Raw genomic sequence first — 12,788 nt, 5'->3', positions numbered from 1 at the left:
ACTGAAGAAGAGTAACATCACTACCAAGCAAGCCTTAATCGAGTGACTTACCGAGATCTGGCATCACAACCCAGAAATAAGAACAAACTGTGTAAATTTGGTAAATAGTATGCCTCAAAGACTCCAGTCTGTTATCAAACACAAAGGAATGCATACGAAGTATTGATCATTGTATAGGATTAATTATGTAATTTTATGTAAATAAGGACTGGTGAGTTGTAAAATTGACGTTGAGTCTAATAATTTGGCCACGTCTGTATCCACCCCAGATAAACAAGTCTTTCCCAAGGAGTTCCTAAATTTCCAAGCTAAACAAACTACATTAATTAACCAAGACAAAATCGTAAAAATATGATACAAGATCACTTCTCTCAAAGGTGGATGCCCACAAATGCAAGAAGGTAATAAATATATGAGAAAGCATTGGCTAATTATGTCAATACAGAAACATACTTCTCTAATGTACCACGACTCCTCACCAGAAAAGGAACAAACTTCATACCATAATTGTTGATCTTCACATCATAACATCGAGGTTTAGCTGGAGCAGCAACAGGCGAAGTCAATGTTTCACCCTTTTGCTCTGCCTGTTCTCTTAAAACGATCATCTCACTTTCCAGCTTGCGGATGTCGATCAATAAGATGTCCTTGACTCGTTGCCGCTGTGCACTGGCCAGCATCTGCTTCAACTCCTCTACATCTTGTCTTAACTGCAACAAATTTCACAAAAATTATCAGTATCTTTACATCAAATAATTCCTCACCTCTCTTAATGAAACCTATGGTTAACATGTACAATGAAAAAATGTATACAAGCTAGTCAAAATTAGAATAATTTCTTACAAAATTAAAATAAATCGAAACAGTATTGCAACAGTAAAATCATTCTGAAGGTATAAAATAGACTTTTTGTTAGTTGTTTAAAGTCACAGTAATACAGGTACCGGTACGCTAGAATAGGAAAGAAATAGGGCGGGGAAGGTAGCGATCGGGCTTAACATATTGAACGCCAGAGTGGTCCGAATTTCCTGTAAAGGCCACGGCAGTCAGCCGAGAACACCGAGCAATGGTAAATGGAAATTACTTAAGCTACGGACCACTGCGGTACCAGAGGAAGGTTCGATACATTTAGGGTGCGATTAAGAATATTGCCCGGACCACTGGTCCCAACAGAACATTTTTATGACTGGACCACACAGAAGTCCCTATCCATACCTGGTAACATTTCCTTTGCCATTTCAACTATTCTATCGGAACGAACAGATATTTTTATGATCACAATAGCACTAAGGCTGCCAGCCAAAATTTCCTGTCAGGCCACAGCTGTCCACAGGGACCACTGAGAACACTGAACTTGCCGTTTCTTGGAGAACACAGGGCAGCTGCTAAATGAAAATTATTCAAGGTACAACCCGCTGTGGTCCCTGCAGAAAGTTGATTTCCACTCGGTCTGGTTCTTGTTCAATTTTACAGAAATGAGATTGGATTTGTAGATGTACTGTTAATAATCTGATGAGAGACATTGTCTTGTTTTAGAATATCAAGGAATTTGTTTCTGTCAGTCAAAAGCCTTTTTAAAGTCCACAAATGCAATGTGTGTTTCCAAATTGAATTCTCTATGTTTTTCTATTAATATCTTCATAGTGAAATATGCATCAGTGCAGAAGCGCCTTTTACGGAAACCTTGTTCATTCCCTAATTTATTTTCATAATGTTGCTGCAACTTATCTTTAATTATATTTGCATATATTTTATAATGTAAGTTAACAATGCTAAATCCTTTCATTTTCATGGTTTTTTATGTCACCTATTTTATGAAGAGTGATAACTATTGCTTTCTGGTGGATTGTCTCCATTCCATATTTGATTTTAAAAGTTGAGGAATCTTTGTTTGAAAGTTTTACTTTAATATTTTAACAGTTCAGAATGTATTGCATCCTCTCCAGGTGCTTTACCATTCCTTAGTTTCTTCAAAGTTTGGTCTAGCTCTTCTAATGTTATAGATTTCAATGTATTGTTGTTAGATATTGGCAAAGTTAACACTTCATTTTTTGAACTTGTTCGTGTTTGAAAATAATTAAGCCAGTCATTTGGTGGTATTGTTTCAAGTTTTACCTCTTCCTTAACTTCCCTGTTTAATTTCTTCAGAATTTTATAAGTTTGTGGTGGTGGTCTTGTTAAGTCTATCTCCAATGTAGATACAAAATGTTCCCTAATTTCTCTATGTTTTCGTCTAACTTCTCATTTAGCTCTCTATAATTGTATTTATATCTTCTATTTTACCAGTTGACAGAAATTTCTTGTAAGCATCTCTTTTTTCTGATATGACCATTTTTCTCTCTTAATCCCAGATTCTCAGGCCTTTTTTTCTCTTCCATTTTCTTTTTATTCCTAAACTTTCAAAAGCTGCCTGTTTCAAAGCTAAGCTAATATTTGACCAATCTTTCTCTACATTGGTACTCAGTGGTTTCGCTTGAATTAGATTATTAAATCTATTTTGGTATAGCCATTTTATGCTTGAATCTCTTAAAAGACCATTTTTATAAGCTGTTTCTTTTTGTTCCATGGAGGATGTATTTTTCTTCATCCATCTTGGTTTTATGCGGATTGGTGAAACTACCAAGAAGAGATCTGTTTCCATTTCAGGACCTCGATATACTCTAACATATAAAATTGATTCTGCTAGCTTTTGGTTGCAGATGACAATAGGTTGTTGATCCCTAGCTGACCATGTGAACTTGTGACTGTGTTTATATGGAAACATGGTGTTCATTATTTTTAACTGACTGAAGAGAACAAAGTAAGTTTCCTTCTGTTGCTATTGCAAGTTTCCTCCCCATTTGTTCCTATATTGTTCTAAATTTTGAGATTTCCAACTCTAGTGTTCCTCCCAAAGGTATCACCACCTTGACGAAGGCAAAATACATTTTACCGGGTGTTTGGAGGCTTGCGTGTTCAAATGATCCTTAGAGCTATGCAGGCGGGAGCACATGTTCCTGGCAGGACCACCCAAGCCGGACAGGTCTAAGGTGATGATCCAGACTAAGAGTGATACCCTGGTCCTCCAGGTTAAGGGCTGTGCGTAGGGTTAAATCCCCTACCTCGTAAAAAGACAAATGTTACAGATTCCTTAAGACATACTACAGGAAAAGCGGATAACTTGGTGACGACCCGGTGAGAAAAACGGCTTAAGAGAAGGAAAAATTATATAGTAGCAATGTGGAATATAAGGACATTAAAGAGACCTGGCAAGTTGATTATTAAGGAATGCTTTGTTTGTTTTTTTTTTGCTATTGGCTTTATGTCGCACCGACACAGATATGTCTTATGGCGACAATGGGACAGGAAAGGGCTAGGACTGGGAAGGAACCGGCCATGGTCTTAAGGTACAGCCCCAGCATTTGTCTGGTGTGAAAATGGGAAACCACGGAAAACCATCTTCAGGGCTGCCGACAGGAATGAACTGTATAAGTATGGAGTGAAAATAGCAGCATTGCAGGAGCTAAGATGGAAGGGGCAAGGGATGATAATGTCTGGTCAACATATACTGATGTACAGTGGAGAAGGCAGTAATGGCACAGGATTCCTCACACAAAAGTCTGTAAAGCAAAGTGTGATCAACTTTACTGCAATCAACGATAGGATGTGCTCCTTGAGACTTCGAGCAAAATTCTTCAATGTTGAAATGTTTTGTGTGTATGCCCCTACAGAAGAGGCAGAAGAGGAAAACGATGCATTTTACACCAAACTGGAGGATGAAATTAACAAAGTTCAAAGACATGACGTGAAAATGATCCTTGGAGATCTAAACGTAAAGATTGGAAGAGAAGAAGTGTATAAACACATAGTAGGGAAAGAAAGCTTGCACAAAGTCAGTAATGATAATGGTTTTCAGAGACTTATTGACTTTGCGAGTGGGAAGCAGATGATAATCAAAAGTACTTGGCACCCGCAGAAAAACAAAGGAGACATGGATATCACCAGATGGTGTAACAAGAAATCAAATAGATCATGTTATCATAGACAGGCAGCATGCATCAGATATCATGGATGTTACAAGTTGTAGAGGTGCTGATGCTGATTCAGACCATTATCTTGTAAGAATAAAATACAGACAAAAAATAGACTTGGCAAGGACGGAAAAAGTAAGGACAATAAAGCATAATGTAGAGACTCTGAAAAACGAGGAATTGCAAGGGAAATACAAGAATAAAATAGCAGAATCTTTGGAAATAAGAAAGGAGTATGGGAGAAAGGAGAAGTGGAAAATAAGAGGGAGATAGTGAGAACAGTTATCAGTGAATTTGTAGATGATACTTTGGGGAAGAAGGAACAAGTAAAGAGAGCCAAATGGTTTGATGAAGAATGCTTAAAAGGAGGACAAGGCAAGCAGTGGAAGAGTACAGAGAGAAGCGGAGAAGAGCTGATAAGATATGTAGATCCAAAAACAGAGCTTTTGAGAGAAAGGAAATTGAAGAACTGGATGAAATGAAGGATAGAAATGAGGTACGAAAGTTTTATGAGAGAACAAAGGATCTTTAGAGGATTCCAACCAAGAACTGTTTTCTTTAAGGACGAGGATGAGAACCTCACCGGTGAAAAAAGCAAAATGCTCCAAAAAGATGGCAGGAGTACTTTTACAAGATATGGAAATAATGAGGTTGATAGAGAAGAGGAAAATATCAATGATGGGGAAGAAGGAGATTTGAATGAAGAGTTAATAGAGCAGCCAGATTTAGAAGAGGTCAGGACAACAATTAAAGAATTAAAGAATAACAAAGCCCCAGGTGAAGATGGGATGGAGACAGAACTGTTGAGATATGGGGGAGAAGGAGTAGAGAAGGCTGTTCATGAGTTGATGGAGGTTTGGGTGAAGGAGGAAATGCCCAAGGATTGGACATTGGGCATAATATGCCCAATACATAAGGTTTTCAGTAAGATATTAGCCTCAAGACTGGAACCATGGATAGATAGGATACTAGGGAATTACCAAGCAGGTTTTAGAAAAAAACGCTCTACACTGGATCAGATTTTTATGTTGTGACAATTACTGGATAAGTTTTATGAGTATGACAAGCAGCTTCACCAGCTGTATGTTGATTTTAAACAGGTATACAACAATCTAGATAGAGGCAAAATTTATAAAATTTTGATAGTTTGCAATCCCAAGTAAATTGGTTAGGTTGACAAATGACCTTGAAAACAACAATATGCAAGGTGGGAGTGGAACAGAATCTGTCAGAGGCATTTTTAGTTGAAAAGGGGCTGCGACAGGGGGATGTTCTCTCCACACTCCTACTCAATTTAGCACTGGAAAAGTAATACACCAGGTACCCATCAACCCAGGGGGAACCATCCTGAACAGATTAGTACAAGTGATAGCATATGCTGATGTGGCAATTTTTGCACGAAACGAAAGAGCTCTTGAAGAGAACTATGCTATGTTAGAAGAGAAAGCAGGACTTACTTGAAGAGAACTATGCTATGTTAGAAGAGAAAGCACGGGACTTAGGGCTAGATGTGAATATAAACCAAACAAAATATATGAAGATGGGAGAGAAAAAGGGAGCAAGAGAAAGGACCACTGTGAGAATACACGAGAAGGAATATCAGAGAGTTACAACTTTCAAATATCTAGGCTCAATAATAACTGCAGGCAATAAAACCTCTGGAAATACAGGAAAGGATAACAAGCGGGAACCAATTCTTTTACGCTTTGCAAAATATGTTCAAATACAAGAATGCCAGTAGGAATACTAATAAAAATACACACAACAGTACTAAGACCTACAGTGATGTATAGCTCAGAATGCTGGGAGATGACTGCTAGAGAAGAACAGTGGCTGTTATGGTAGGAAAGGAAGATACTGAGAAAGGTATTTGGAACAGTTAAAGATTAGGATGGATGGAGAATGAGGACAAATGCAGAGCTGCAAGGATTGTTTAGCCAGCCAGATATCGATGTTAAAATTAAGCAGAGAAGAATTCGACAGGCTGGTCATGTTCAGAGAATGGCAGAAACCAGTACTGTCAAAAAAGTGCTTTTGTAGGAAAACCAGAAGAAAGGAGGAGAGGAAGGCCCAGGAAGAGATGGATTGATGATGTTGAGGATGACCTTAGAAAGATGGGGAGTTAAATGCTGGAGAAAGAAAGCCGAGGACCGGGACGAATGGAGGCAGGTGATAAAGGAGGCCAAGAACCTACATGGACTGTAGCGCCGACCAGAAAGTAAGTACATTATCATACATTATCGTTATAGACTGTTATGCCTTTCAGCGTTCAGTCTGCAAGCCTCTGTGAATTTACTAAACGTCGCCACAACCCTCTATTTGCAACTAGTGCTGTGGCCTCATTTAGTTCTATACCTCTTATATTTAAAACGTTAGAAACCGAGTCTAACCATCGTCGTCCTGGTCTCCCTCTACTTCTCTTACCCTCCATAACAGAGTCCATTATTCTCCTAGGTAACCTATCCTCCATTCGCCTCACATGACCCCACCAATGAAGCCGGTTTATGCATACAGCTTCATCCATTGAGTTCATTCCTAAATTAGCCTTTATCTCCTCATTCCGAGTGCCCTCCTGCCATTGTTCCCATCTGTTTGTACCAGCAATCGCACTTGCTACTTTCAGGTCTATTACTTCTAACTTATGAATAAGATATCCTGAGTCCACCCAGCTTTCACTCCCGTAAAGCAAAGTTGGTCTGAAAACAGACAGATGTAAAGATAGATTCATCTGGGAGCTGACTTCCTTCTTGCAGAACACTGTTGATCGCAACTGCGAGCTCACTGCATTAGCTTTACTACACCTTGATTCAATCTCACTATATTACCATCCTGGGAGAACACACAGCCTAAATACTTGAAATTATTGACCTGTTCTAGCTTTGCATCACCAATCTGACATTCAAATCTGTTGAATTTCTTACCTACTGACATCAATTTAGTCTTCGAGAGGCTAATATTCATACCAGACTCATTGCACCTCTTTTCAAGTTCCAAGATATTAGACTGCAGGCTTTCGGCACAATCTGCCATTAAGACCAAGTCATCAGCATAGGCCAGACTGCTTACTACATTTCCACCTAACTGAATCCCTCCCTGCCATTTTATACCTTTCAGCAGATGATCCATGTAAACTAGGAACAGCAAAAGTGAAAGATTACAGACTTGTCTAACCCCTGTTAGTACTCTGAACCAAGAACTCATTCTACCATCAATTCTCACTGAAGCCCAATTGTCAACATAAATGCCTTTGACCGATTTTAATAATCTACCTTTAATTCCATAGTCCTCCAGTATGGCAAACATAATATCCCTCGGCACCCTGTCATATGCTTTCTCTAGATCTACGAAACATAAACACAACTGTCTATTCCTCTCGTAGCATTTTTCAATTACCTGGCACATATTGAAAAGCTGATCCTGACAGCCGCTCTGTGGTCTGAAACCACACTGGTTTTCATCCAACTTCCTCTCAACTACTGACTGCACCCTCCCTTCCAAGATGCCAGTGAATACTTTGCCTGGTATACTAATCAATGAGATACCTTGATAGTTGTTGCAATCCTTACTGTTCCCTTGCTTATAGATAGGTGCAATTACTGCTTTTGTCCAATACAAAGGTCCCTTACCTCTACTCCATGCTAATCTTACTACTCTATGAAGCCATTTCATCCCTGCCTTCCCACTATACTTCACCATTTCAGGTCTAATTTCATCTATTCCTGCTGCATTATAACAATGGAGTTTATTTACCATCCTTTCCACTTCCTCAAGCGTAATTTCTCCTCCCTATGAGGTTGGTTGTTCGCAACACCACCTGGAAGATTTCCTTTAACATTGAGAAGATATTCAAAATATTCTCTCCACCTCTCCAGTGACTCCCTGGGATATATTATGAGTTCACCTGAATTACTCAAAACACTGTTCATTTCCTTTTTCTCTCCCTTCCTAACATTCTTTATTACTGTCCACAAAGGTTTCCCTGCTGCTTGACCTAGCCTTTCCAGGTTATTACCAAAATCTTCCCACAACTTCTTTTTGGATTAAACAACTATTTGTTTCGCTCTGTTTCTTTCATCCACGTACAAATCCCTGTCTGTATTGGCCCTTGTTTAGAGCCATTTCTGATAAGCCTTTTTATGTTTACATGCTGCACTCACTTCATCTTTCCACCAAGACGTTCACCTTTTCCAGTCTTTACAAACAGTTGTTCCTGTGCATTCCCTTGCTGTTTCTACTACATCCCTGTATGCCACCCATTCTCTTTCTATATCCTGACCCTGCTTACTGTCTACTGTTCGAAACTTCCCACTAATCATATCGATGTACTTTTGTCTAATTTCCTCTTCCTGGAGATTTTCTACACTTATTCGTTTGCAGACAGATTTCACTTTCTCTACCCTAGGCCTAGAGATACTTAGTTCACTGCAGATCAGATAGTGGTCTGTATCATCAAAAAATCCCCAGAAAACTGGTACATTCCTAACAGATTTCCTAAATTTGAAGTCTGTTAAGATATAGTCTATTATGGATCTGGTACATCTAGCCTTCCATGTGTAGCGGTGAATAGCCTTATGCTTGAAGAATGTATTCATAACTGCTAGACACATACTAGCACAGAAGTCCAACAACGCTTCCCATTCCCATTAGCTACCATATCTTCCCCACATATACCAATCACCCTTTCGCATCCTTCTGTTCTATTTCCAACTCCTGCATTGAAATTGCCCATCAGTACTATCCTATTCTTGCTGTTGACCCTGACCACGATGTCACTCAATGTTTCACAAAACTTGTCAACTTCATCCTCATCTGCACCCTCACTTGGTAAATACACAGACAATACTCATTCTAATTCCTCCAACTGACAAATCTACCCACATCATTCACTCATTTACTATGTTGCGTAGTATGGTATACCTGATAAACAGCCCTACCCCATACTCTGCCCTTCCCTTTCCAACACCCGTCAAGTCCACTTTATAATCTCCTATCTCTTCCTCGTGATCTCCCCTTACCCAAATATCACTTACTCCTAGCACAACCAGATTCATCCTCTTTGCTGACTCAGCCAGTTCTACTTTCTTTCATACATAAGCCCCATTAATATTGATAGCTCCACATCGAATTCCATTTTGTTCGCCAAGTTGTTTCCAAGGAGTCCCTCGCCTGTCAAATGGGAGTGGAACTCCGTTACTCCCATAGGTCTGAGACTTGCTTAAAATGTTCTGAGCTCTGTAAATTCATGAGCAGGATGCTACCCTACTTACATACAGTCGAAGTGAGGATCTCTCCTCTAACGGGTTGTGGACCACCGGTGGATTGTATAGTCCCAGCCGCCCGAGCACAAGGAGGGCCACGACTCCGAATATCCGAGATACCCAGTAAGTAAATAAACTCTGGCGTTAAAATCTCCCAGTAAAAGTATCATATCTTGGTTATTAATTTAGTTAGTTTCTATAACAATTTACAGAAAGTAATTATTTTTCTGTAATCATTCCTCGACTGGGGCTCAAACACGTATGACTATCAGACAGCCTCCGGATAGCTTTAGGGTTACCAAAATATTTCTTTCATTCCTGAAAGTGTAGTTATCTATTCTCAATCTTAGTCTTTTATGTATCATGATCATGACTCCCGCTTGGCCTCTATCCTCTTGTTGACCCCACTATAGATTTGTAGGTAACTTGTTTCTTTAGAGCCTTGTTGTTTACGTTTGGTTTCAGAGATTGAGGCAATCAAGATATCCTTTTTTGAGAGAGTGTCATCTAGTTGATCATCTTTGTGTGCTATTCTTTGTACATTCCATGTAACACACTTAAACCTATTCTTTTTCTTCCGCTTATTATCATTAACGTTTTCTTTGCTATGTTCGTCATCTTTAATATCCGTCCAGTATATTTTCCTTTTGCAAGCAATCAAATGTCCTTCCCACAGGTTGCTAGCCTGAAGGAAGTAAGACCATTGGTGGGGCTGCCACCTCTCAGCTAATGGACTGGCTGAAATTACAGCATTTCCTTCATAATATTGATATAACAGTTACACTGCCATAACTCGGACAACAGAACCTCATCTGTGAAAACGAGTTTGTTCATCCTGGAAAGGTGAGGTTAGCATTTGGGCAGGTTATGTATTCCACATAAAGTTAATGTTGGATGTTATACAGAATAACAAAAAGGTTATATGCCAAGTTCTTCATTGTAAAGATAAAATACATATAAAGTATATATATAGGATTTCATAAGTTTAAAATATTCACTGTATAAGGAAATTTTTATCTTCAAATAATATAAACGACTTGTTTATAATAACCATACAAACTGTCACTAATCATTCACAGCACCATAATTTTCATATTTTCCAATAAACTACTATAAAATTCTGGACACCAGTAAGAGTATATTTCAAGGATGACTTAAGTTTCATAACAGCAACAAATCTATATCAATTCAGAAATAACAGAATTATAACAGTACTAATACAGAAATCCTCATATATGTAGTGATAGTCATGGCTACCTACAATGATAAACGCTCCAAGAGTTTTTCATGTAAATGGATGAGTAACGTAATTCTCATATTGCAGGATCTGATGGCAAAGGTACAAAACATAACTTCAATGTTTGATTTTTTGGAGCATTTTTCAGCATGTCGTCTCAGCTACGGTATCTGAAGTACTTTTTTCTGGATTTTTGCACGCAATATTACATTTCCTATTTCGAATAATAGTATTTGATTCACAGAAAGGGGCATCTAGGACCATGGATATAAGCCAATAAAAATGTACAGATGCTACGGGCCATGGCCACAGGTCTTTCATGCAGAGATAAGTCACAAGGGTGTTGGGTGGTTGTTAGAAATAAGTGAATGCATTGAGTTTAGGATTAGGCCTAGATAAATTTTTGGGCAGCTGGAACCTCCTCTTGCAAATACTGTGGAGCCACACTATTTCCAGTCTTCACAGACTCAATGACCTCCTCTTAAGTGTTTTTGGGCAAATCTCCAGATACTAGATAAGAACAGATTATCTCTGTCATGGCTTGTACACAAGACTTACTTGAACATTTTGGGTTCAATACTCTTTCACCAATCCTTCCTGCTTGTTCCAACGCAATAGATATTGGGACATTTTAGAAATCGTTTTAAAATTCTCAACTATTTCATAATTTTTCATACACCTAGTCAAGTTTTTTAACAAATATTACTATAGATATCAATAGATCTCGCTTAAGACAAAACTAAAGACACCTCGCAGTATGTGTTATCATGCTGCAGTCCTATACGTAGGCTTATATTGCATGCTTCAAGCTCACATTTCACCACAAAATGGCTGATGTGTGCGCTGCTCATTATTGCACCATTGATATAGTTTTGAAATTACTGAAAGAAGGTACACACATTTTTGGGAGAGAGATTTATACCAAGGGTACTGGAACAAAACAATAGATCTATTCCCATTCACAATATGTAGTACGTAGAAAAAAATGAAACGCTTGTGGAAACCACTTGAAATTTTGATCGGATAGTTGCAGACAGTTTTATTAGTTGAAAATTAATTCCAGTAACAGCAGTGGCATTTCTCTCTTCATGCAGCTCACAGTGGATGATGATAATAATAATAATAATAATAATAATAATAATAAATAAACAATAATAATAAATAAATACCTTTGCCATCAGATCCTGCAATATCAGAATTACGTTACTCATCCAAAAAAATAAAATCTCAAAATTGTGCAAAAAGAATAAAAATCACCCTCCAATTTTAATACCACAAACTACATTAATTTCTTTTCCACATCCATCTTCTGCTGCAAAAATTGTCAATTTGAAAAATAGTTGACAATTTCAGTATGCACAAATGAATAAGATGAAAGGTACAGTAGGGACTTTATAATCCAAACAGAATAATGAAAGGGGCCACCTGTACAAGTGAATCTTTTAGATTATTGTATCGGAGGTACACCTGCCCAGTGCATTTAAATTAAGCGCCTTTTAGAAGGCAATCTGTAACTTGTACCTCAAACTATGTGGTAGAAGAAGTTTGAACATTTATCGACAGATGGCTCTACTATCAACTTATGTGCGCCCTCTGGGGCGAGGATGAACAATTTTGAAAGTAATTTTATGTGTTAAAGTTTCCTAACCTGAAGTGTTTATAGTTTTTTTTTGTGTGTGTGTTCTAAGGTTGCTAGCAATTCTATTTCTTCCCGCCGACTTAAAATTGTAGCTAATAGGAAATTTTGTACATTTATTTAAGTAACCAACGAGAAAATTTTTATATTTGAGTGTCCAATGAGATCTGGGGGTGTGTCAGGGCTTCGGCCCAGAAATCTGGAACCTTCCTCTCCGCCATAAAAGCTGGGACCCTTCGGGTCTTGTCTTTGATCGCTCCAGTCCAGCGGTAGTGTGTGTTAGTACAGGAGGCAGGGCTTGCCTTGTTCATCTCCGGGAGGTCCATCAACTCAAGGTAATGACGCACTGTTTAAGCATGTAATACTCTTTGAAAGCTAGGTAGAGGGGAAGGTTTCAAGTTCTTTCAGAATGTAACTTATTTTCTCACTGTAAATTCTCAAACCAGTCTAAAGAACTTGAGGTAAATTAGGGAATAAAGAGTGAGAAACCTCTTGTATTCACCTTAAACTTGGTCTTGAGGTGACTATGATTTTATAAACTTTAAATTTGTCTTTTCCTTGTAAACTTCTCTCCATCTAGTCACCTCTGTAACTGTGGGGGTTTTCAGGTAAATTTTCAAAGTGTATTTCATAGGAGTGCAAGTGTT

The 12,788-nt window shown here is 38.4% G+C and overlaps 1 protein-coding gene across 1 annotated transcript in view; it reads right to left on the bottom strand.

Moving 5' to 3' along the window:
- The window catches only part of LOC136858069 (calcyclin-binding protein), an 85,580-nt gene that overhangs the window by 48,441 nt on the left and 24,351 nt on the right, over positions 1 to 12,788 (bottom strand). Inside the window, exon 2 of the mRNA XM_067137322.2 lies at positions 503 to 710. Within this exon, the coding sequence (XP_066993423.1) occupies positions 503 to 710 (208 nt within the window). The remainder of the gene's footprint in view (positions 1 to 502; positions 711 to 12,788) is intronic.

The sequence above is a fragment of the Anabrus simplex genome, chromosome 1 (genome assembly GCF_040414725.1).
Source record: "Anabrus simplex isolate iqAnaSimp1 chromosome 1, ASM4041472v1, whole genome shotgun sequence".
NCBI lineage: Eukaryota > Metazoa > Arthropoda > Insecta > Orthoptera > Tettigoniidae > Anabrus > Anabrus simplex.
Note: the sequence above shows the minus strand (reverse complement) of the source record. Positions and strands in the feature narration are given on the sequence as shown.